General features: G+C 35.8%; 1 protein-coding gene across 15 annotated transcripts in view; it reads right to left on the reverse strand.

The window, feature by feature from the left end:
- Epha5 (EPH receptor A5) overlaps positions 1 to 24,417 on the reverse strand; it is a 356,197-nt gene that overhangs the window by 145,121 nt on the left and 186,659 nt on the right. Inside the window, exon 6 of one of the 15 annotated variants that reach the window (XM_042257570.2) lies at positions 7,104 to 7,150. The exons of the other annotated variants lie outside the window; for them this stretch is intronic. Within the exon in view, the coding sequence (XP_042113504.1) occupies positions 7,146 to 7,150 (5 nt within the window). The 3' untranslated portion in view covers positions 7,104 to 7,145. Of the gene's footprint in view, positions 1 to 7,103; positions 7,151 to 24,417 lie in introns of those variants that run through there. 15 annotated transcript variants of the gene reach the window in all.

Consider the following 24,417-nt stretch of genomic DNA (forward strand, 5'->3'; position numbering starts at 1 on the left):
CTTAGTGATTTCTGAGTTGAGCGGCAAGAGGCAAAATGTATGATCAATTTTACTTTTATACAGTTCTTTAAAATATAGTAATTAATAATTGTATCTAGGAAGATTTTGCTTTTACAATAAATATTGGGTATGTTAATGTACCTATTCTTAAAATTGGAAGGGATTTAGTATAAAAATTTGTCTTCAGACTTATTTTTATTGGCGTGTCTGCATGAGTGTCACTGTGTGTTTATGTGGATGTGCCCAGGGAGGCAAGAGGAGAGTGTCAGTGCCCTGAGTCAGAGGTCTTTATGAGCTATCAGATGTGGGTGCTAGAACCTGAACTTCCATCCTTTGGAAACTTCACCACTGAGCCTTCTCACCTGCCATGCCAAACTTGTTTTAATGTTAAAAGCAAGGTCTTACCCTTTTGGGAGGGATGGATGAGAGTGATTGGGGGAAAGGCTAGGGAGGAGCTGGAGGAAGGATGAGAGGGGAGTTCTGTGGTTGATATGTAAAATGAATAGGAATTTCTTAATAAAAATATGTATAATGTATTTCTCATGGGCTGAAACTGAATTTTCCTGCTGAAGGTCACAGTTTTAAGTACATTTTATTACATCTTTGGAATCTTTGTATCTGACGTTTGGATCAAATCAGTCCTTTGCCCAGCTCCTCCCATATCCATGCTTCCTTTCCAACCTACCCAACTATTGTACTGTTTTTATCCATCCTTCAAGTTCAGTTTGTACTGTCCATATGTGCCTGGATGTGTGGCCTTCCCCTTGAGCCCAGTCACATCAGTGCCACACTCTGAAAGAAACTCAAGAAACCCATTCTCCCTCCCAGCACCAATGAATTAGCCACAGCTTGTCTGACAGGGTTGGGCTTTCTGACCAACTCCCTTCTCCATGCTTGAATTTGGTCTGACTTAAGCTTTAAAATGAAATTATAATTAATTACCTAGAGGAAACTATCATACATTTTATGGTTTGAAATAGACATTTTAAAAGAATAAATAAAGCTTTAAAAATGATGTCCAGTATGCCCTTTTTAATATTTTTCTGAAACAGTATTTTGCCATGCACTAGAGGCTAGCCTTCAACTGGTGACCCAAGATCTTCCTGCCTCTTCTTGGTCAATCTTGATTAGATATTTGTATCATTACAATTTAACATGTCATAGATTAATTGACTAAATAGATAACAGGAAAACTTAATTTTACAGTCTCTAAGCACTGACAGCAAGAACCATTTGGACAATGTGCATTCAAAACAGTCAACAATCATTTTCATTTATCACTTTGAGAAAAAAAATGGATTATGGACAGTCTCTTAGAATTTAACCTGCTTCAAAGTAGTGGAACATTGTATTACACCTCTTTTCCACCTTGGATGGATCTCTGTCTGTCTGTCTTTAGCTGTAACTAAATTATTATTATTATTATTTTTTTTTTTTTTTGGTTTTTTGAGACAGGGTTTCTCTGCGTAGCTTTGCGCCTTTCCTGGAGCTCACTTGGTAGCCCAGGCTGGCCTCGAACTCACAGAGATCCGCCTGGCTCTGCCTCCCGAGTGCTGGGATTAAAGGCGTGCGCCACCACCGCCCGGCTGTAACTAAATTATTATTACTTTATTTCTTCCACCTTATTAAGTGGAACATCATCTACATTTCACTTGATAAGTTAATTTACTAGGATTCACACACCTACAGATGTAGAGCACACCTGACTTGCATGTGACTTATTATATTTTTCTAGAGTTCTAGAGAACATTCCTCACAAATATTGACCATTATTCAGCATCTACTAGAAGTCTACTAGAGCAACCAGAAACTTCTCATAACAAACAAAACACGAAACATTTTAGAAAATCTTTGATGAACAGTTAACTAAACGTGTTCTTGTTTCTGAGTTTAAACAAAAATATTCTGAATACAAAAGTCAAGATCTTTATATTACAAGGATTTATGGAGATTATTGAAAATTCAGAATAAAAGAACTAAAGACTTCTTAACAAACTGATTCCTTAACACATTCCCTACCTACTAAACACTTATCTATATTTTTCTACCTATATTAAGTCAATTTGAAAAGATTGCCTTATCCAGTTTTGATATGAGAGCCCTTGCCTCATTTTCTTGTATCTTCTTTTGTCATATTTGGTTGTTGTCTCTTAGAGGCCTGCTCTTTTTCTGAAGGGAAAAGAAGGGAAGGTGGATCTGGAGGACAGAGGAGTTGGGAATGGAGCTGGGGTGAGTAGAGGGAGGGGAAACTGTGGTCAGTGTGTATTGTATAAGAAAATAATCTAATTTCAATAAAAAAGAAAGAAAACATGTTTTGCCTCTAATTTTAAGTAAAGATCAGTTTCAGAACCACTGACAAGGATTTTATTCTTTACATACTACTGGCCAGTAGAGGCTTCCAAGAGGGAAGTGGTGAGCATAAACATTTGTGTAAGAGAGAAGGTTAAATCAGTATGAAAAAAAACTCCTATGCAAATTTACTTGACATGGAGGTAATCCAGGTAAATTCTAACAGTGATTTGACAGAATGGTTTAGGAAGAAGACAATGGCAACCTCTCAGAAGTCAACAAAAGGAAACTACCAGAGGTCCTTTGTGATCACCTCAGCTTTTCTCAACATCGCTTTCTCCGGTTTATTTCTGAACCATTCTTTATTCTATTCTTATGATTTCAATTTCCTTCCTAGGAGGTGAATCAAACATCACTTGAAATATTATTTTTTAGTGTATTTGTATCTCTGCATATACAAGGTTCATTCAGATGCCAAAGGACAACTGGGAGTCCTTTCCTCAAGTGTGAATACCTTTCTGGTTTTGATATTTTGTTGTTTGTTTTTGTGTTTTCTTTTGTTTGAGACCAGGTCAAATTTTATTGTAGCCCTGGCTGGATAACTTAGAACTCTCTATGAAAATCAGCCTATTTGAAGTTCATAGATATTTGCTTCTCTGTTTCCTATATTTTAGACTTAAAGAATGTCACCACCACATGCCTCATACCTTGTTTTATGCAACTGGACCTTGGGTCTCTGGTGAATAGGTTGGGCTAGCTGCTGGCCAGCCAATGAGACCTGTATGTTTCCTTCCTCTGAACTTGGGTTAGATGAGGGATGGAGTGGGAGAGCAATGAAAGAGACATCTTGATAGAGAGAGACATTATGGGGTAAGTGAGGAATCTGGTGCAAGGAAAATTCCTAGGAATCCCCAAGGATGACCCCACCTTATACTCCTAGCAATAGTGGAGAGGGCGCCTGAACTGGCTTACTATGGTGATCAGATTGGTGAATACCTTAACTGTCATCATAGAGCCTTCACCCAGTAACTGATGGAAGCAGATGCAGAGATCCACAGTCAAGCACCAGGCCAAGCTGGGGGTAGGGGTCCAGGCGAAGAGAGAAGAAAGGGATTAAATGAGCAAGGGGGCCATTAAGTCATGATGGGGAAATCAACAGAGACAACTGAACCAAGCTCAGAGGAGCTCATAAACTTCAGACCAACAGCTGTGGAACCTACAAGGGACCTGACTAGGCCCTCTGTAGTTTGATCTCTTTGAGGGACCCCTGGAAATAGAATCAGGATCCATCCCTGGTGCATGAGCTGGCTTTCTGGAGCCCATTACCTATGTTGGGACACCTTGCACAGCCTTGATGCAGTGGGAAGGGGCTTGGACCTTCCTCAACTGAATGTACCAGGCTTTGCTGACTCCCCATTAGTTGGGGGTTGGGTCGAGGACAACCAAGGTGGGGGTTGGGGGTGGGGTGGGGTGGGGAGGTAGGCTGGGAGGGAGCAGGAGAAGGTATGAGAGGGGGATCTGTAGTTGGTATATAAAATGAATAAATATTAAATAAAATGAACACACACACACACACACACACACACACACACACACACACACACACACACAGCAGGTTTCCTGATGTCTGGTGTATTTTGTTTGGGTTCTGAGTATTGAACTTTGTTCCTTGTGCTTGTGTGACAAGCCGTTTATGGACTGAGCCATCTCCCCGGTCCACTAGTACATATTTCTAAGTATGACATGGAAATTGTTCTATATTGTCCGTTTTGCCAAAGACCATACCAATGAAGGTATGAATTTTATCTAGAATTGCTGATAAAATGTTAATGTGATTAGTGTGTCACATGATTTTCATATGTTAATGAATCTCATTTGCTGCTTAATTTATGATAGTAAAGCTTGAAGGTAGCCAATTAATTACTGGACTTAGAAAGGTTTAATTAATTTTTTAATCAACATAAAAGGTACGTAAAAATATTACGTTAGTCAGAATGATTCAATCTAAGTATAACAACCATGAGAGGAAAAATCATATGAAAACATGCACACATACTGTTATGAGGTGATCTGTAATATGTCACCTACCCATATTCCTAAAATTGATTATTAATGTGTGAATATTTTATTTTCCTTTTGAGCCCAGGAAGCATGTTGATATACATGAAGTCATTACTTTCTTCCTTTCCTAGCTGATTAAATTGCTCAGTACCCGAAAATGTATAACCCCAGGAGTTCATTTACTGTCTCATCACAGCAGTAAATATCACATGCATTATAAATATTATTGTTTCATCAGTGTGTAATGAAAGTCAGCACAGCCAGTAAAAGGACAGACAGAAATGCTGACCTCAGCTAACCTTTCAAATACTATGAAATTGTTATTGGAGAAGAGAAAAATGGACTTTTCAATAAGCTACTGGACTTTTTTTTTTCAACCCAAAAATAAACGTGGCACAGTCATTTCTCTAATAAAAAATGGATGGGGAAAGGGGTCGTTTAACTTTACACAAAGTTTCATGGCTTTTGTATGGTGCAAGGAGACTCAATATGTTTTTCACAGTGGAATGCCGTTCCTCTCAGAAGCTTCAGATGTCTTGGAGCTGGAGTCAAAGATAATTGTGAGCCACCTAGTATGGGCAAATACTGTGTTATAAAATGCACAAGGCACAGTTCTTTAAGAATTGTCACATGTCTTATTTAATTTTTTTCTATGTCCTGTTTGTCAGTTTTACCTTGAAAATATTAATTACTGGCTGCACATTAGGATACCATTTCTAATATAGATATCAGGTTGGGATCCTTACACTTTCTATAATTTTAAACAGATTTGATTATAGAATACTTATCTTCAAATCTCAGACTCCTAATCTTAATCAATAACAGGAATGAATACACTATACCTGGATTCATGGTGCTTAATATTCATGAAGGCTATTTTGCATGAGTTTACAAATATAGAACAAACTCATAAACATACATGTAGGGCTCTGCATTTTCAGTTTCTCTTCAGTAAGTTGAGAATGAAAAACAAATCTTTATTAATCTTTCTAAATGCTGACAAAATAAATACCAGAGACTCAATGTCTTATAATTAAAATCTAAGACAGACTATATTTCAATCTCAATAAAGTAAAGAAAAAATAAATGGAGAAATGATAGATTTGTTGATTCTAAAATGCTCAGTCACTCAATCTTGCAAAGAGCACTTGGCTGTCATACTAAAAACAAGTCTGGGAGAAGGTTGAATAGACAGAACTAATGTCTTTCATTGATAAGCACATTCAAACCATACCTCAAAATAATCTGTGGCTTACACAAAATTATCTGTGAACCTCATCATAATGTATCTTTGACCTTTATTTACAGTTAATTTCTGTAATGCTGCCTTAAAAATAAATCACCAAATTTTATTTTAATATATTTATAAATATATATTCTGCTTACAAAAGTGTATTTAAGAATACTAAGCACAGAAATATAAACATGTCAAGCTACGCAGAATTTTGTTACTATGTAATATCAAATGAATCTCTATACTAAATTTCTATTTATAAGTGTGAATTTGACTATCTAGAAGTCTCCAGGTACTTTTTGATTTTGAAATTTACCAAAACTGTACTATTGAAGAATTATTTTGGTTTTTCTGTATCTCAGTCTACCTAGATTTAAATGAATATATAATACATAACCAGAGTATTGAATATAAATTATTAAAAAATTCATATTATTGGCAGGTACTTTTAATACAATATTGTATAATATATTTATTCACAACCAGATTGATAGATAAAAATGAGAAACCTATGTTCATAATATTCCTTACAACCATTTGTAGTTACTTGACATTTTTAGCTAAACTGAATGCATATTTTCTTTCAATACATGTAAGAATGACAATGGAAATTCAATTTATCTGTGTACATTCATGTGAAAGTGAATGCATGTTCATTTGCATGTATTTGAGGTGAAAAAACGATTAGGTTACACCATGTTAACTTTTATTGTAAGAATTATACTTGTGATTGTTTTTCCTTTTGGATTTCCTAATGATCCACTTCATAAAACTCACAAATTTGCCAATAGTGTTATAGACAAGGCACCCATAAGCACTGGAAATAAATGCAACAGACATGGGTATTTACATCTTCACTGTGTTCCCCTTTAAGTTACAAACAGTTCCTTAGTGATGTACCATATCTCTGAAGTGTAAAATTGTGGTTATTTTTTCACCTTGGCTAATAACTAGCCAACAATCGGCATTGAGAGGTGCCCTGGGAGTCACACATGCATGTCTAAAAGCAGAATTGCTGGTGATGAGAGTTGAAGTGGAAATAGATAGCTTCACCCTTTGTGATTTAATATTACATTTCTATTTATCTGCATAATTCAGCTGTCCTTCCTGCCTGTGTTTACTCATAGACATGTCACTATATTATCAAAGCATCGCAAATTTATTACTGCAAATTGCAATATATGTTTGCAGGCCTTTTAGGGGCCTTCCAAGATTTTGATAAGCCTGTTTGCTGAACATAAAACAGATAAAAGTCATGTCTTCAGTACTTCTTCTGTTATTTTTAAAAACATCATTTATTTATTTTAAAACCTGTTTATTGTTTGTGTACTAATTACCTCCCACAAAACTTCTGTGAACCACATTGCCAAAGAGCAGGATAGTAAAGACAGAAAAATAAAACACTGTGGACCCAAGTTTCTAAGCTTTAAAGCACTGCCATAACTTTCATTAAAGGTATACAAACCTTCAAACCGTAGGCACAGAAAGATGCACTTTGTGAGTCTAGTAACGTTCCATGGGAAGCCACAAAAATGAGACACAATTCCTTCAGCCTGCCAGTTCAGTCTTTAAAATGTTGACATTAGTGTGGAACAATTGTAAAAAGAAACAAAATAAGAATAATTGAAATGAGAAAATATCATTAAATTAGCTCAAGTAAGGTGTACAGATACAGTGACAGGATGAAGCTGATTTTGAATAATTATGCACTTGATCAAGCAGAACATGTCACATGGATATTGTTGAAGAGATCAAATGCAGACACATGTGAGAGGAAGCAGACAGACTGAAAGACAGGTAGACAGTAGGTAAGTGCATACTTACATATTCATAGACAAGCAAGAGATTATTGTTTTTTCCACACAGGTAATAAATGATCTCTAACTTCCCTTTAGAATATAAGTATAGTTCTGGTAGTTAATATGATACAGCTCAAGCAAAAATGCCTTAGTTCAAATTCTGAGTTATCTAAATGCTAGTTATATATTATTTTAATTAATTATATTTATTTATCATCTCTCTATAATGTCTATTTATTTATTGATGTGGTTATTTAGTTTTTGAGAAAATGTCTTCCCATGTTACTAGGCTGGACTCAAGTATACAATCCTCCACTCTCAGCCCTCCCAGTACCGAGATTATAATTGCCATGTCATGCATGACTCAAAATCATTGCTTGAATCACAAACATGGAGAAATCAAATAGGTGCCATCTTGAAAGCTTCATCTCTACTGGATATTTCATAGTGCTGGAATTTTCTATCACACTACCACAGAAGAGAACTAATCATCAATCTCACTTGGTCATGACTCTGTGAGCTGTAAAAATGACTCTCCTGGCAGAATTTACTCCCTGTGGCAATAGTATCATGAATACTATGGAAATGAACAACCATTTTCTGATTGGGTTTGAGTCTCATTACTCAAAAAGGACCTCATAGCTGGCAGTCTTAACAAATCCAAGAACCTGTGGCTCTATAAACGATAAGATTTGGAGGGAAACCTACCATGATGATTATGCTAAAAAGATTAGCATTAAAATGACTGCTAATGACTTATTGGTATACTTATAGATCAAAACATCTCTTATGCCTTACCAGAGACACTGCTTTTGCAGAAGATGGCAATTAGCAAAAAGAACCATGATTGGCAAAGATGTAGTGACTAAGAGACTTCAGAGCATTCCTCCTTACATGAGATATCTATGTCTCATTGATCCTCTCAAGATCCAGGGATCTTCAGGTCAAGGAAAGAGAAATATTGAAAGCATCAAAGGTGCTTCAGAGGAAGATGACTTCAAGGAAACTTCTTTTTATGAACACAAGAGGGTATTGCATATAGGAACTCACAGGTATTGTTTCAGTATGGGTAAGACCTAAGAAAGCTTTAGTCAAAGTCCAAGCTTGGAGGAGGGACTGTAAGTAATGAGTGCTAACCACAGCTGAGGAGCTGCAGTATTTGATAGCCATTGGGAGAGGGGGAGTCCCTTTTGTTTACTGGTGTGACCTCTGCTATATCCACCACACTCCAGCACAGACCACTCACCTAAAAGTAGCTCGCCAACACAAATAGAGTCAACGGGCTAAAAAAAAAAGAGAGAGAGAGAGAAAGGTAGAAAGAGCAAAGATTTGGATGTATAAGACTGGAGGTGTTGATGAGAGGGATGAATATGATCAAATATAATTTATAAAACTATCAAGGAATTAATAAAGCAATATTTCAAAAGCTCTATGTGTAATTTTCACTAAATAGATGCAATTATAAAATTAATGCAATGTTCAGAGCATTGATACATAAAAGCATACAACAATGTTGAGTGTTTACTAATGAGCAATTGTTTTAAATGGTAGTCTACAAATTGGTGACCTAGAATAACTTTGCTTTATCATTTCTTCTTAGCATTGCCTGGGAGTCTTTTATGCTGACCATTATGGGTTCACAGATAGGACTGTAATCTTTAGAAAAAAAAGAATAGCCCAGCCCTGAGATTCCCCCCACCACACACACAAAAATTCAATTCTGCCTGGAGCTATGGAATACTGGTGGTATGGAATTCCTCTCATGGTGCCATCTGGTCCTCATGGAGTAGACACCAGGTTTTTTAGTGCCTGGAGGTCTCAGCTCCAAGAAGATGTGAGAAGAATCTTTAGACCCTTAGTCGCTTTCATGAAAGATTTATACATCTTTTCTGTACCAATTTATGAATCAAATCAAACTCAAAAGTCTGTACAGATTCAAAGATGGAAGGAATAAATGTGAAATTGTTCAATTGGGGATCAGAAGATGTGGCTCAGATATACAAGCATGGGACTTGAGTTTAGATTCACAGAAACATAAAAACATGGAGTCAATTGTCTGACAGTAATCTCGGTATGGAGGAGGCAGATACAGGAGGATCAGAGGAGCTTGATGGATAGCCTGCCTGGGTGAATTCACCACTTTCAGATTCTATAAGAGACAATATATCACAAAAAAAATCAGGCAGACAGTGATAAAGGAATACAGATATGTTGACCTCTGCTTTCTGTATGTATATACCCTACTACCACAGGAACACAAACACACAAGAATGCATAGCAGCACCAATACTGTAGCATGGGCTCTTATCACTGTGCAGCCTTAAAAAAAATACTGCAGTTTCTGCCAGCCTTATGTAAATATATCCATTCATATTACCTATGAGGAAAATCATATGGAAATGTTTATAAAACCTTTTCTCTTGCATTTATTTTTCACAAACATATTCTTTTTACCAAAAAGTAGAGAACACTGGGATATAGCATTTTTTTACCTGTCATAGATTCTGATGTAGAGAAAAAAACATTAAGAAATGCTATCATCAAAACTATTCAATGCATTTATAAGAAACTTAACAAATTACTTAAATGTGTCCTGATTTTAATTTTGAATCCTTTCTATAAATTTTTCAACCTTTAAATCTAAATCATTTATTTTTTTATTTGATTTCCTGACATCATAAATATACAATACTTTCCTCCATGCTGGCTACTTTCACATTACATACCAAGATAGGAAAAGCAATCATTTACCAACACTATAACCTAGTAGTGAACTGTGTGAACTACAGTAATGGCCTACCTGAAAAGAGTATGTCCATGGGTATAATTGTTGCACCAATCTTACAAGAATAGCTAGTTGCTCTTCGTTTGATTTAAAGAGTGCTCTACAGTAGTGGTTCTCAACCTTCCTAGAGGTGCAACCCACCACAGTGCCTCAGGCTGTGGTGACCTCAACCACAAAGTTATTTCATTGCTGCTTCATAACTGCAGTTTTTTGTACTGTTATGAATAATAATGTAAATATCCAATATGCAGTATAACTGATATGTGACCCCCCCCAAAGGCTCAGAACCCACAGGTTGAGAACCACTGCTCCATAGGAATAATTTCATGACTAATACTGCAGATCTGGACAAGAACCTATGTTTGGGGAGCACATAGACCCCAGGACTGATCTTACTATTACTAATTTGCTAAATGGATATGGTTTTAAACTACACTATAACTTTTTCTTAAACTTAGTATCATTTATTTGATTCATAGTAGCAAACAAAAATACAAATGTGAACAAAGTTGAGAACCGGAAGAACCAATGTCACTTATCAAGTCATGGCCTTGAAAATGTATGCACCTCTCCCAGGGTTGTGCACTAAATCATTGATTGCTAATTTACCGTAGGCACAATCCACAATCTCCAACATTTTCTTTGAAAATATCTAACACAGAAAGCTCAAAGAATTGCATTGTCAACTGTGCTGTTCCAGCCACCTGGGTTTTTTAATTAACACTGTTATCTCTATTTTCTTCTTATCTATTTTCTTCATTCTTCCATCCGCATTTCAAGTTACTACAAGTGGGGACAAAGAAGTTGAATTATCTAGGTTTCCCATCCATTAAAGCTTGGGCAGCCAGGCATTTGGACAAGGGAAGTACAGCAGCTGCTTCAACCCACCACACAGACAACCTTAGGGTTTCATGTAGATGCTTGGGAGTTAAAATGACAGGCACAAAGAAGGGAGCTCAGCCAAGATAATAGCTGAGGATATTGTGTATGTAAGAATAATTGATTAGTGTTATTCAATGAACCTCAACCTCAGCACAAGATAGTCATCATTCACAAGTATCTCTCTGCCCTTAGATGAGTGAAAAATCACAGACCTTGTCATGGAAGGCTCCTTTGCAATGGATGGGTTTAAAGCAGAAACTCATATATGGTCAAAGTTTCAACATAAGTGATTATAGAGTGCTCAGGATATCAATATAAAAGTCCTTCACCAAGTCTCGGGGAACTTCTTGGAATAAAGGGCAGAAGGATCTTAAGAGTGAGAGTTTTGATCAAGTCAGTCATCATTTCAGAAAGGAGGCTCACTGGTACCCATGCACAGATGAGGACCAAATGAGAGCTTATGACTTGCAAGAGAAGCTCAGTTTTCTTTAGGGATGTGTCTCCTTATAGACTCATGAATCATGCTCTAGCAGATGGCTTTACAGCCATGAATAGATGGGTAGCAGATTTGGGCTCAGTGTGTTATAAATAAATCAATACAAATAATAACAAAGAAGACATTAAGTTGGGGAGTGTGTAGTTCCATGAAAATTACTAGGAGGAATTGCAAGGTAAGTATGATCAAAACCCATCATATTTATGTGTGGAACTCTTCAAAATATAAATAATATGTTGAAAATATAGATGAAAAGTTCCCAAAGAATTTTTTAAAAATCCTTAAAATTAGCTGAGCCTCAGAATATTTGAAAGACCTCCAAGAATATAATAAAGTAAAATTTTACATACACACACACACACACACACACACACACACACACACACACACATTCTTAAGATGTACAGGGATGAGACTGGACTTTATTTGTTTCACATAGTAAATTTCAAAGCTAATTATCCTTTCCATATGTAGGTTATTTTTCCATATAATTTCCTTATTCAGAACCAATTTAAAATGAGTGGCATGGCAAGAAATTAAGAAAGGAAAAGAAGAGGAAGGCATATTAAATCTGCCTCAAGGTACTGATGCCACAACACAAAGGCTATTCGACCACTTTTATTTTAAGACACTCAATTAACCTAACCTAAAAAGATAATCACTTTCACAGTTTTACAAAGAAGCAAAAAAGCAGAAGCCTTGATAGTCATACCTAAAATTGATTTTTATGCAATAACTCAAGAATTAATTTAATAGTAAGGTTGAACAAAGTACACTTGATGAAAGACATCCCATGCATTTTAAGAGGGAATTAAACAAAATCACTTTAAATATAGAAGTTATAAGCAAAGTGGAATGTAGAGAAAATTAGGATAATTCTACCTAGAAAACAAAGTTTCACATAGATGAATTAAAGGTTAGGAAGAATTAATATCAGCATTAAGAGTCATAAGTTTTCAATTAATGAGCTAATTTTAGAATTTCCTGATTGAATTACATACTGTCTTTTTCGTGAATTTAAAATCACTACAATTTTAATGAATTACTGACTACCTATTCACTGTGGCTTGACTGTGAAGTGGCCCTGCAGTCACATGTGTCTGAACAGTTAGTCCCCAGCTGTTTGGACTACTTTGGATCCTTAAGAAGAATGACTTGGGTGGCAGAGTAGTGTAACTGAAAGTTGCCCCGGAGAGCAAGGGCACAAAAAAGCTTCTATCATGTCTCTGTTCCCTAGAGTAGTCACTGTGTAAGGATCCTAGACAGCACACACTGATGGACAAGTCATTTCCCCATTCCTTCCCCACAGTAAGGCAAAGTATCTTCTGAAACCTTGCGCACAATTCAGTCAGCCCTTTTTCACTCTGTTTCATTTGATACTTTACAACTATGATGACAAAAGGCAAATAGCACTCAGTCATTAATAACATATGTATAATCTCCTAAAGAAGCTAATAGCATAGCGAGGGTGATAAGATAAAGTTATAACATTTTCAAATGAGCAAACTTTGAAACATATGCAAACAGTGAAGTAAAAATTAAAAAAAAAAAAAAATCTACTGAAGCTCCTGTCTCAGAGTCTATCACTCGACACAGCTTCCTTAAGGAAACCATGCTAACTTTCTGGGTCGTAACAACCAAGTAGGAGTTAATGTTACAGAAACTGAGAGTGACAGGGCATAGGTGCATGTGTCCCATGTTGTCAGTGTGTGTCACAATAGCAATTCATGAAAGAACAAGCAATATTTGAAAATCAAGGAGAGGTGACAGACCTGCCAATATATAGGTACATGCTAATGGTGTTTAGGAAACAAATCAGAAAGTAAATTTGAATAAAATGATGCCGAGCTAGTGATATATATGGATAGTTGAGGGAAACCAGATCCAAATAGAGATAAAAGCAAGTATGAATATTCTGAGACTGATACACTTCTGAAAAGAAAGGTAAATGGTAAACCTCAAGGGCATCTTGCAACTCAATAACTGAAAGCTGAATCTACTATGAGATGTTCAAGTCTTATATGACAGCGTCTTTAAGAGTCATTGGAGACTACTGAATGTGGAAGTAATGTCCTGTGATATATTTTATAATCTCTTTGGCACTGAAAATAAATTTCAGTAATCTAAAAGGGACATTAGGGAGATAATTTATTAGAGCATTCTCATTATGAAATAATGGTTGTTTTGATTAAGTTGTTGACAATAGGACAGGTGGTAAAGCATTGAGTTATAGCTGCACTTAGATGCAAATGACTAGGCTATTCTGATAATATGGAAATTCCAAACACTATCTGACAATATGTCTTTTTCATGCTCATCTCACTGGGTCAGAGTACCTTGATTCTTCCATCACAATGATCAGTCTTTTGACTTGCTTCTGCCACCAGAAAGCAATTAATATGAGAACAGACCTGATTCTAACAAGGGGCACTCACGGGCCAGCCCAGTGTGGGTTGAAAGACCACAAAGAAGAAAACTCACTTATCTAAAGTCTTTCCTAAAATAGACGAGCTGCGGATCCTCAGATGCTTAAGGGAATACAGAGTCAAATAAGTCAGTGCATATGCGTATTATGGTCCCCAGGATGCCATGTCCTACCTCAGAGAAGTTGTATGTTACATTGCATGAAAAGTAGAACTGATACAAAAAGAAATAGGTTGCTTATTGGGAAATGGAAAGAATATACGTGGAGCCAATGAACTCACAAAGGGTACGTAAAAGCAGAAATAAAGGCAAAAGTAGAGATCAGTGTGTTACAATAAAAAATGGTGTCATCATTAGTAGCATTGTGAATGTACAAAGGGAATAAGATAGAAAGGGAAAGATAGAAGGGGGTGGGGAGGGAGGGAAGGAGGGGGACGAGAAGGGTGAAAAACCAAACTTTCTTGCTAGAGATTTAAACTTAAGACTATATTTGAACCAGGAAATATTGACATGGATTTAGTTTCTGAGAATAAACACTGGGAGAACTTGTCAAAGCCACAGAAGAACCCTGGAGGAGCTCCTTGGAAAAGAGAACCAGATTCAGTGTCAGCAGACATGTTCTGGGCCTATTTATAACTTCACAAGAGAGAGTTTAGAAAATTTGCTACAAGATTTACTTGTGGTATCTCCAGAAATCTCAGAGCTTGACACATTGTGGTACATTATTATTCCTTTAATCACCACCATTGTTGTCAACATCGTTCAAGTAATTTTAAACAATATACACAATCAAGGTAAATTCTGATTAGATATGAAAAATACTACTCACTTTGTAAAACAAAAGCAAGTAAATCAAAGAAGAGCAGATTGCTGCTAAACTATGGTCTATTTGCAAATTTGATGCAAATATCTGACAAGATGTATACCATTTATTTTTAAAGTAGGCTTGGTTAGTCATTTATAGAAGTCTGCGTTATTTTGAGTTCAGGACTTTCATGGAGAAGTTGATGAAGCACTTCCTAAGTATAGTAGAATGCTTGTTTTTCTTCCACAACTGAGTACACAAAAAAAGGAGATAATTGTTTTCTCTTGATTTTAAGGCAGTGCGTTGACGCATAGTGTTGATTTGTTTTCAGTGGGAGTATAAATGATGGTAGATTGGAATGATGACAGACCCTTATAATGCAAAACAGAAAGTAAGGCTACCTAAAAAGGATCTTATAAATTATATTACATGTGTGATATCACAGTTTAAGCGACAAAGCACTAACATGTTCAGTCTTCAACAGACAAAAGGAAAAGTAAATAAATCACACTGACCATGTCTTCCTTCTTCTGAAGGGGATCAATGTTAGCATCATTTCAGGAAATGAAATTAATTCACTTATTTTTTTAGATTAGCATAAGCATCATTTGTGTATATATGGTTAAAAACAAAACATAAAAAAACCTTCACCATTAATCTGCTTGTTATAATTTTAAAGACTTATAAAGTTACTCTTTATCATGGAGATACCATGATAAAGGGAGACATCATGGGGATAGGGAGAAAACAGGTGCTAGGGAAGTTCCCAGGAATCCACATGCATGACCCCAGCTTAGACTATTAGCAATGGTGAAGAGGGCACCTGAACTGGCTTACCCCAGTAATCAGATCAGTGACTACCCTAACTGTCATCATAGAGCCTTTCTCCAGTAACTGATGGAAGCAGATACAGAGATCTACAGTCAAACACCAGGCCAAGCACCCAGAGTACAGTTGAAGAGAGAGAAGAAGGATTCTATGAGCAAGAAGCATAAAGTTCATGATGGGGAAATCTACAGAGACAACTGAACCAAACTAGTAGGAACTCACGCAATTTAGACCAACAGCAGTGGACCCTCCACAGGACAGACTACGCCCTGTGCATAAGTGAGACAGTTACGTAGCATGATCTGCTTAAGGAGGTCCCTGGCAGTAGGATCCATTCTTCATGCATGAAGTGGCTTTTTGGAGCCCACTACCTATGATGGGACACCTCAAACAGCCTTGAGGAAGGGGGAGAGGCTGGACCTGCCTCTACTGAATATACCAGGTTCTGCTGACTCCCCATGGGAGGCCGTACTTTCTTGTAGAGGGAATGGTGGGATGAGTTGGAGGGGTAGGCTGGAGGGGCAGGAGCAGGGAAGAGGGGGATCTATGATTGGTATGCAAAATGAATGAAAAAATTTCTTAATAAAAGAAGTATGCTTTCTGAGACATAAATATTCCCTTTGCAATTGTGTTAACAACCCAAGTACTCATGGACACCTGCAAATTCAGGAAGGTTAGTCTGAATGCAACATTGATGGGAAAAACAGAAACCTAAAGACACATGACTCAGAGTATATTTCTCTTCAAATGTCACTACAATTTCAGTAGAAAAAAACCATAAACATCAGCTATGAAATATAATTAAGTAAAGAAAATTCATAGTTGGAATAATACTGTTCATATATAATTGATTCTACAAGTCTAAAATGGAGGCATTGTTTGACTCATAGTTTAATCATTACTTTACAGTATGGGTCATATGTACAGATATACTAGATGCCAAAAATCAATTAACTTTCCTTTTTTTCTTACTAATGAAGCAAAAGTAATCTTTAAAAAAAACTAGCTAACCCTGGAAGCATATTATGTTTAATGGAAATCATTTCACATCTATAGGCTAAAAATAAAACAACCATAAAGCCTTTTTTCTTTTGAGACAGGATCTCACTATGCAGACCATGCTCCCCTTGAACTTATTTGTCTGCCACTGACTCCAAAGTGTGAGTATTAAAGACATATATTATCACTGCGTCTTTGAAGTAAGTTTCTTGTTCTTGTAAAACTTGGTATTTTTAAATCAAACTTCAAACCAGAGAAGCTACCTAAACTGTACTCCAACAATTTTCTAAAGGACTGACAATTACTAACACGATCTGTGATATCAAAATAATTGAAAATATTCCAATAGTCAAACAATTTTATGATACAGCTTTTACAACATTTTTGTTGTTAACAAATCATTCAATATAGAGGTCAGCAGCAAGAGAGATCTCTCCAAACAAGGAATAACTATATAGATAGAAAACAACCAAAACAGTTAAAATGATGTATTATTATGTCCCCAATGCCCTCACACAGGGGACTAAACTAAAGGTGCTCTGCACCTTTGCTAGCTAAAGGCTTTACATTGCCACTTACTTTTTTTAAATAAATATAGCTTAATTTCATGACTACATGAATTCTGTGAAAATACTTCTACAGAATGGTATTTGTGGTAAAGGAGAGGAGAAAGTATATGGAGTTAACTGGTCAATCCTTTCTCTAAAAGACAACAGACTTGATGCAATTGTTGCTGAGTTCAATCCATAATTTTTGTTTTCATATTTTGGCTTATTTTACATGCATTATTTTTGTATGCATGTATCTGTGCACCATGTACATGCCTGCTCGCTTTCAGAGGTCAGTAAAGGATGTAGAATCCCTAGGAACAGGAGTTACAGATGGTTGTGAGCCAGTATATGTGTGCTGTGAACTAAAGCTGGGTCCTCTGCAAGGACAACACATACTCAATTGCTGACTCATTTCTCCAGCCCCTCAATGCATAATGATATTAGGGGTTTTTTTTTCAATTCTTCCACAGGAAATTAAAATACTCTCATGTTTGAATATGTCCTTGACTACTGTTTTATAGAGTATTCAGGAGAATATAGAAGACCATATATCCAAAAGTGTAAAATGAAACCAAAAAGTGCTTAATAATTAGCTGATATTCAAATATAAAAATGATAAATTTAGAAGAAACACCAAAATAAAATGTTTTAAATATAGTTGACAAAAAATGTTTTTGTAGGGTGGTGATGGCACTTGCCTTTAATCCTAACACTCTTAGGTAGATCTCTGTGAGTTCAAGGCCAGCCTGGTCTACAAGGCAAGGTCCAGTACAGCCAGGACTATCACACAGAGAAACTCTGTCTCAACAAATGTTTTTTGTATTCTAAATAAACAGTACTCGTAATCTCACAAAGGACTTCTGTGTATGCTTGATACAATCATGATTCTATATGTGTGAGCTCACTCACTGTTACACCACATTGTCACAACACATTAATAAGATGGTAGCAGACCACTCAGAGTGCTCGAAATACTATGTTTCTGTGAACTAGTAACAAAAGGGAACGACATTTCAGGGTGAAATTATAAGCAAATATTCTAACTGTATCAGTCACAAATAAAATATGTATCTTCATGCAAGTAAGTTCATAGAATGCAGGCCAAATGAGATGAATGACTGAATATTTTAGTAATGTAGATGCTCTGACTCTGAACTGAATTAGACTTTGATGGCCTGCAGAAGAAACACTTAATAGATACATTCATGTGGAATGACAGTACGTTTGCAACTAGAATTAATATATAAAAGCAGATTTAGGACTAGTACCCAGATGGTCATCAAGCAGATTACACCATTCAGATGAGCCCCAAAGGATTAAAGAATACATTGTCTGTGTGTTTGTTGGTGTGTCTGCATATGGTCTGTGACTATGCCTGGACTTGGAAGATTTTTACTCCTTTTCTTACGGAATTGAATCAGAAATTCAGAGTGTGTAGTTCATGAAAACGTATTTTAGCAAAGATTCATGGGTAAAAGTTACAACCAATAATGATAGAAGATACTGTGAAGTGAAATGTAAATAGTGAATATGTGAAAATACCATATGGTTGCTTACTAACATTAACAGGTGATGGTAGAACTCTTAAAAAGTGAGATTTGTGAGGAGACCCTTGGGTAACTGGGGCCACGACTATGAATAGTCTGTGGGCCCAAACCTCTTCCATATCCTCTCCGCTGCCTGGAGGATGAGAACAGTTTCCTTTACTGTATTCTCCACATGGGATGCCAACAGAGCTCATGCTTCTGTCCATCTGCCAAGGACAATTGTAAGAGCCATGCCATATTGCTTGCCTGAGTTAAGTTTCTGTTGTCCAGTATTGAGCCACTAACCAGAAACTTTTGACATGCCTGGACAAGTCCTGAGTTATTAGAAAATAACATTTCCTTATCTTTCTGCTGCAGTGACCATTAGTAACAATGTTTTGTGGTTAGGTTGCTTGGTTGGGTGGCTTGGCAACTCAACAGTCCCCTGATCTTTTCCCAAAGAAAGTTTCCTGGTCTGCTTACTATAAAACCCACCTGAGAAAAATAAAATTTTGCAGCTTGATGAGAATACTATCTTGCTGTCAGTTCTTTGTGTCTCTTGTCCCTTTCATTCACCATTCCCCTTTCTAGGGTCTCTGCTGAAGATCCCGCTGGCCAGGGCATCCATCTAGTCATGGGGTGAGACTTCTAACATAGTGAGACAAAATGATCTTTTTCACACATAAACAAATTTTCTTGCATATTTTGTGATATGGTAGAATATTGAGTGAGAGGTTCTAGAATATTTCATTGATCACTGTTACAAAATTTTCTCTATAGCTATACTCAATTATTTTGTCAAGATTATAATGTCTAGAGAAGAAAGATTAAAAGAGCAGTTATACTTCAAATAATACTTTATGTCTTGCTACCATAAAACTAAGCATATGAATTGTCAGTTAGACAATATGCCCTCATCCCTAATGAGAAAAAGGAAGAAAAGAAAGATGAAATAATAGAAGGAAGCGAATCATATAAATTATTCAAATAATTATTCAAATAATTCTACAACAATATCTAAAATGTTATGTGCATGCATATGCACGTGAGCACGTGTGTGCACAAGTGCACTCACACGCACATGTACACACACACACACACACACACAAACACAAACACACACACACCATATGCGGTCCTTTAATGGTATATATTTTTAAAGTTCAGGAGATGAGTATTTTCCTAGGATAAATGTTTACCGTGATTTAATTTCTAGCAAAATTGAAGAAAGAAAAAGAAAATCTATAGAAAATACAAAATTTCACCATCACAACCCATGCCTGGCATTATGCTTCTGATCTTAACAATGTAGAAAGTATGATGCCAAAACCATTTTTTTTTAGCAAAGAGAAATTTTAGAGACTGCCCTAGCTGCCTCTCCCTCCCTTAATAATCTAAGGTTATTAATAAGGTAACAAAAGGTTGTAGTAGCTTCTGTTCCATGTTATGTTCAGGAAACATCCAAGCAGTGAGCAAAGCAAACTTTTCTGATGAAGGAGCAATCTAAGTGGATCTGAGTTATCCAGAACACAAGTACAATAGACAATAACTCCTGATTTAGGAAACTACACCCCTCTCACACACATACACATAGTATTCAAATAATAACTACTATAGAGTAAGAATTCTTAGTTTCAGAGTTCTATTTCCCGATTAACTGAATTTTTGACCTTGAGAAGAAAATGGTTTCATATCTTATTCTTCTGTTTCTCTTTTCTAAATATCACAGAAGTAATAATATACTATAAAGATACTGCTAGGATCAAATCAGAAAATGCAGATAAACTTTTTGGTACATGAATAAGCACACAGGTAATGAAACTTTCTAGAGAGCATCGTCTTCAACATTGCAGTAAGTTGAGAAAAGACAGAGAAATGTGGGATGTGAAAGTGTCTATTTAGAAATGAGGTGAGTCTACAGCAAAATTTCAGGTCAGCAAATAAATCACAAATCTATTTGTGAAATTTTCCAAATATATCCTACTCCAGTTTGTAAATCACAATTAGGTAGCCAGAGAATATATACATAACTGCTCATTGTATTAGAATCTTGTTCCAAGTGTTCTGAAAGCAACAGGTACACATAGTGGCAGACTTAGAACAAGTCTCATTGCAGACAAGTTTCAGTGCAGACAGGTGGCTGCAGCTGGCTAAATTATAGCATTTTTTTTATTGGCAGCTGTCATAAGAACACTAATCTGATTAAAGAAGCAGTAATGTGAGGCTAATGCAGAGACACACTTAACATGTAATTGAGCAAAGCATTTGTGTCTTCATGATCTTTAGAAATTTAGTTTAGAAATTGTAGTAAGCTAAACTCATATCCAATTTAGTATGAAAAATGAGACAGTTAAAAGTTGTAGTTTTCACAATGTATTTTGAAGAAAATATGTCTCTTTTGTATATGTGAAGGCTTTGCTCATGCCTTTTGCTCTTGTTTTGCTGCTACTATGTAAATTTCCTTAATATATTGTTCTGGATACTTTATCAAAATGAGAAGAATTTTCATGTTAATATAAATTTAATGTATTTTAATAGCCCCTGTTGTAAAATGAATTTCCCTGATTTAATTGTCAATGTTAAAGCCAATTATGCTATTATGATTCTTTCCATTATTATTTACTATAGAAGACTTTTATTTATTTATTTATTTATTTATTTTTACTTCATCTCACCAATGCATTTGTCCACCAAGGTCCAAAAATCTATTTTCTGAAATCAATTCTGGAGATCCATGTTATTTTGAACATTGTTAACAAGTTTCATAAATATTCTTGCCTTGACATTGCTTTGTGTCTATTACACTTTATACAAATCAATAATTATTTTAGAGAGATTAACTCATTTAGTTCTTAATGCTACCCTATGTCATAAAATGTTATTTTCTTCTGCCATTGACAAGAAAAAACTGAGATACTAGTGTGTTTAATATCTTCCAAATTAAAAAAAAAAGTTAGAGAATGACAGAAAGAGGTCAAAATATGAGAATTCTGAAATGACTTGCCACTAACCAGCTATTCCACATAGAAAATGATGAAAATACAAATGCCACTATGTACATATTATTTCAAGGACAATAAAACTATCAGATATACTGTAATGAGAAACAGCAAGAAACTGAAAATATTACCAACACGTTTCATTATATTTGCTTGTTTGTTTTTTGGACATGAACTAAAAAAAATCCACGTGCCTAGTTTGGGATGGTTCCTGTAGCATCTGTCAGAGAGTTTCCAGAAGTCCCCAAACAATGCACGTCTTTGCCATTCCTCTTGGTTGTCCTCCAGACTAGATGACAAGCCCTTGTTGCTAAAGACACTGTCAAACTTAGTTGTATTATGTAGGGAAATCGAGCCAGAATTAAACTGGCATATTTCTTCCTGCTGAGTATTGTTCTATGAGAGATACTAGGTGATCAATGCTATCAACAGTCTTTTCCAAATATGAATTTTCTGGATTACAAGACCCATTAGCTGGCAAGATGTGACCACTTAAGGAATAGTAGTATTACCGTCATGTTGTGTGCTCTAAAATTATTGTATTTGAGATCTGCCACAGAGGTGAGAAGACATACTGTAAACAAGGTAAAAATCCATTGCAAGGAATAGCACAGGTCTTAGGTGAGTACTGAATACAGGTGTCTAGAAAAGTTGACAGAGCATCAAAATGTCTCCTTAATATATGTTTATAGCCACAGACAAATGCTACAATCGTCCTTAATAAAGAAGCTTCTCTTTTAGGAGAATAATAGTCAATAGGGAGACTCAGAACTGTACAAAATGTTAAAAGTAAATAAAGGATGAGTGCTCATCTCTATATAATTTATGTATACTATTCCCTCTAAGGTGCAGGAAACACTGTGAAATGAGGTGGGAAAATAAAAGAGCAGGGAGATAGGAAGAAAGATTATGAAATACCATTGTCTGGATAAGACAAACATTATTATCATAAGCTCAAAGCTGCTTTACATCCCTTCCTGAGTTTGTACAAGCATGCCTCCACCAACCCTCAGGCATTTTTGGAAGTAGGGCTCAAGGGCCTCCACTTTTAAACTGAATTATTTTTCTCCAATAGATTCAGGAAAGTTGGAGGTCATTGGTTTCAGTAGTGTAACCCCTTGTGACCCCACCATGCTGCAGCAGATTGTTTCAATCCAGTTCTCAAGCAGATGGCCTTCACTAAACTAATGGGCCACAAAATAGAAGAAATGGAATGGTGGGGAGAAACCTGGGATTGACAAGGATGGGAAGGAGATAAAGGAGCATGGGGAGAGGACAGAAAATCTAACACTTTATGTACATGGTATTAAATTGACAAAGAATAAAATTATGTAATTAAAAATATAAAGTGGATGTATGATAGGTATTAGTATATATGATGGTAAATAAACAACATAGATAGAGCTTTATTATATTTTCACTATAGTAAAATTATCAGAATGCATTTCTGTTCATTTCAGAGCACTTAATATTGATTGCATTATTTTTACATTCTTATTAGCTTATTTTCTAATTTCATTGATGTATATAATATCTTCTGGTTACATTCAGCATTTCATTTTTATTCTATTCATTCAACACCACCACACCACATCTTCCTTGACCCATGAAATATTCATCCTGCCTCTATGTCTTTTGTTTTTAGTTTTTTCTTTTGGGGCCTGCAGAGCTTAACCACATCAAATCCCATGAAAATGTATATGAAGCTATCAACTGTAGCATGAGTAATCCAACAGTGACTGTATCACTAAAGACAATGACTTCCTCTCTCCCCAAATCATTAACTGCAATAAAATGAATACTTTGAAATAAATAATACTTATGAAAAAATATACAATAGTTGTTTTTAGTGTAAGAAAATAGCAAACAATTGAAATTGAAGTAGAAGCTTCCTGAAACATATACATACATCAAAGAAATCTAATATTTCGAGTGACCAAATAATGGGGTAGGGGAAAACAAAACCCAAACTAAATATATTTGCCAATAATCGAAACCTCTAGTATCATGAATAGGTTACATCTAATTGAATGGTTAGCCTAGAGGCCTCATGGAAACTTCCAAACAACTCAGGCTATTAGTTGTTCTCCACAAACAAATGCATTCTGATAATTTAACTATAGTCAAAATGTTCTGCAGCTCTGTCTGTGTTGCTTATTTACCATCATATGTACTAATAACTATCATATATCTACTTTATATTTTTAATTATATAATTTTATTCTTTGTCAATTCCATACATGTACATAAAGTATTAGATTTTCTGCCCTCTTCCTTTTCTCCCTTATCTCCTTCCCATCCCATGCCTTTTGCTAAAGGGAATATTTACATGTCTTATTGAACATGGAGAGGTAGAGCTTGTCCCTAACTAGGTCCTTCATCCCTACCAACTGTTGCTCATGGTACTAGAAGGTATTCTGTACACTACAAGAGGAGAATATGATCTAGAATGATGACCTGATTGATATGTTGTTGTAGTAATGGCACAAACATTGAAGGAGTAATCAACCACTATCTGCTTGGATTTAAGACCTAGTCCATGAGATGGAACTAATGTCAGATACTGGGTAGCTAAAATCTAGAGACTAGAAAGGCCACAGGCCTGTATGAAAATCAAATACTATTGTTGTGTTAAAGAAACGTAGCAATAAAATGATTCCCAATGACATTCTGCTATACCAATAGATAACTTTCTTTCCGAAAGTACATTCTGATTAGATTCCCATCCCTGAACCCTTT

The sequence above is a fragment of the Peromyscus maniculatus genome, chromosome 10 (assembly GCF_049852395.1).
Source record: "Peromyscus maniculatus bairdii isolate BWxNUB_F1_BW_parent chromosome 10, HU_Pman_BW_mat_3.1, whole genome shotgun sequence".
NCBI classification, from domain to species: domain Eukaryota; kingdom Metazoa; phylum Chordata; class Mammalia; order Rodentia; family Cricetidae; genus Peromyscus; species Peromyscus maniculatus.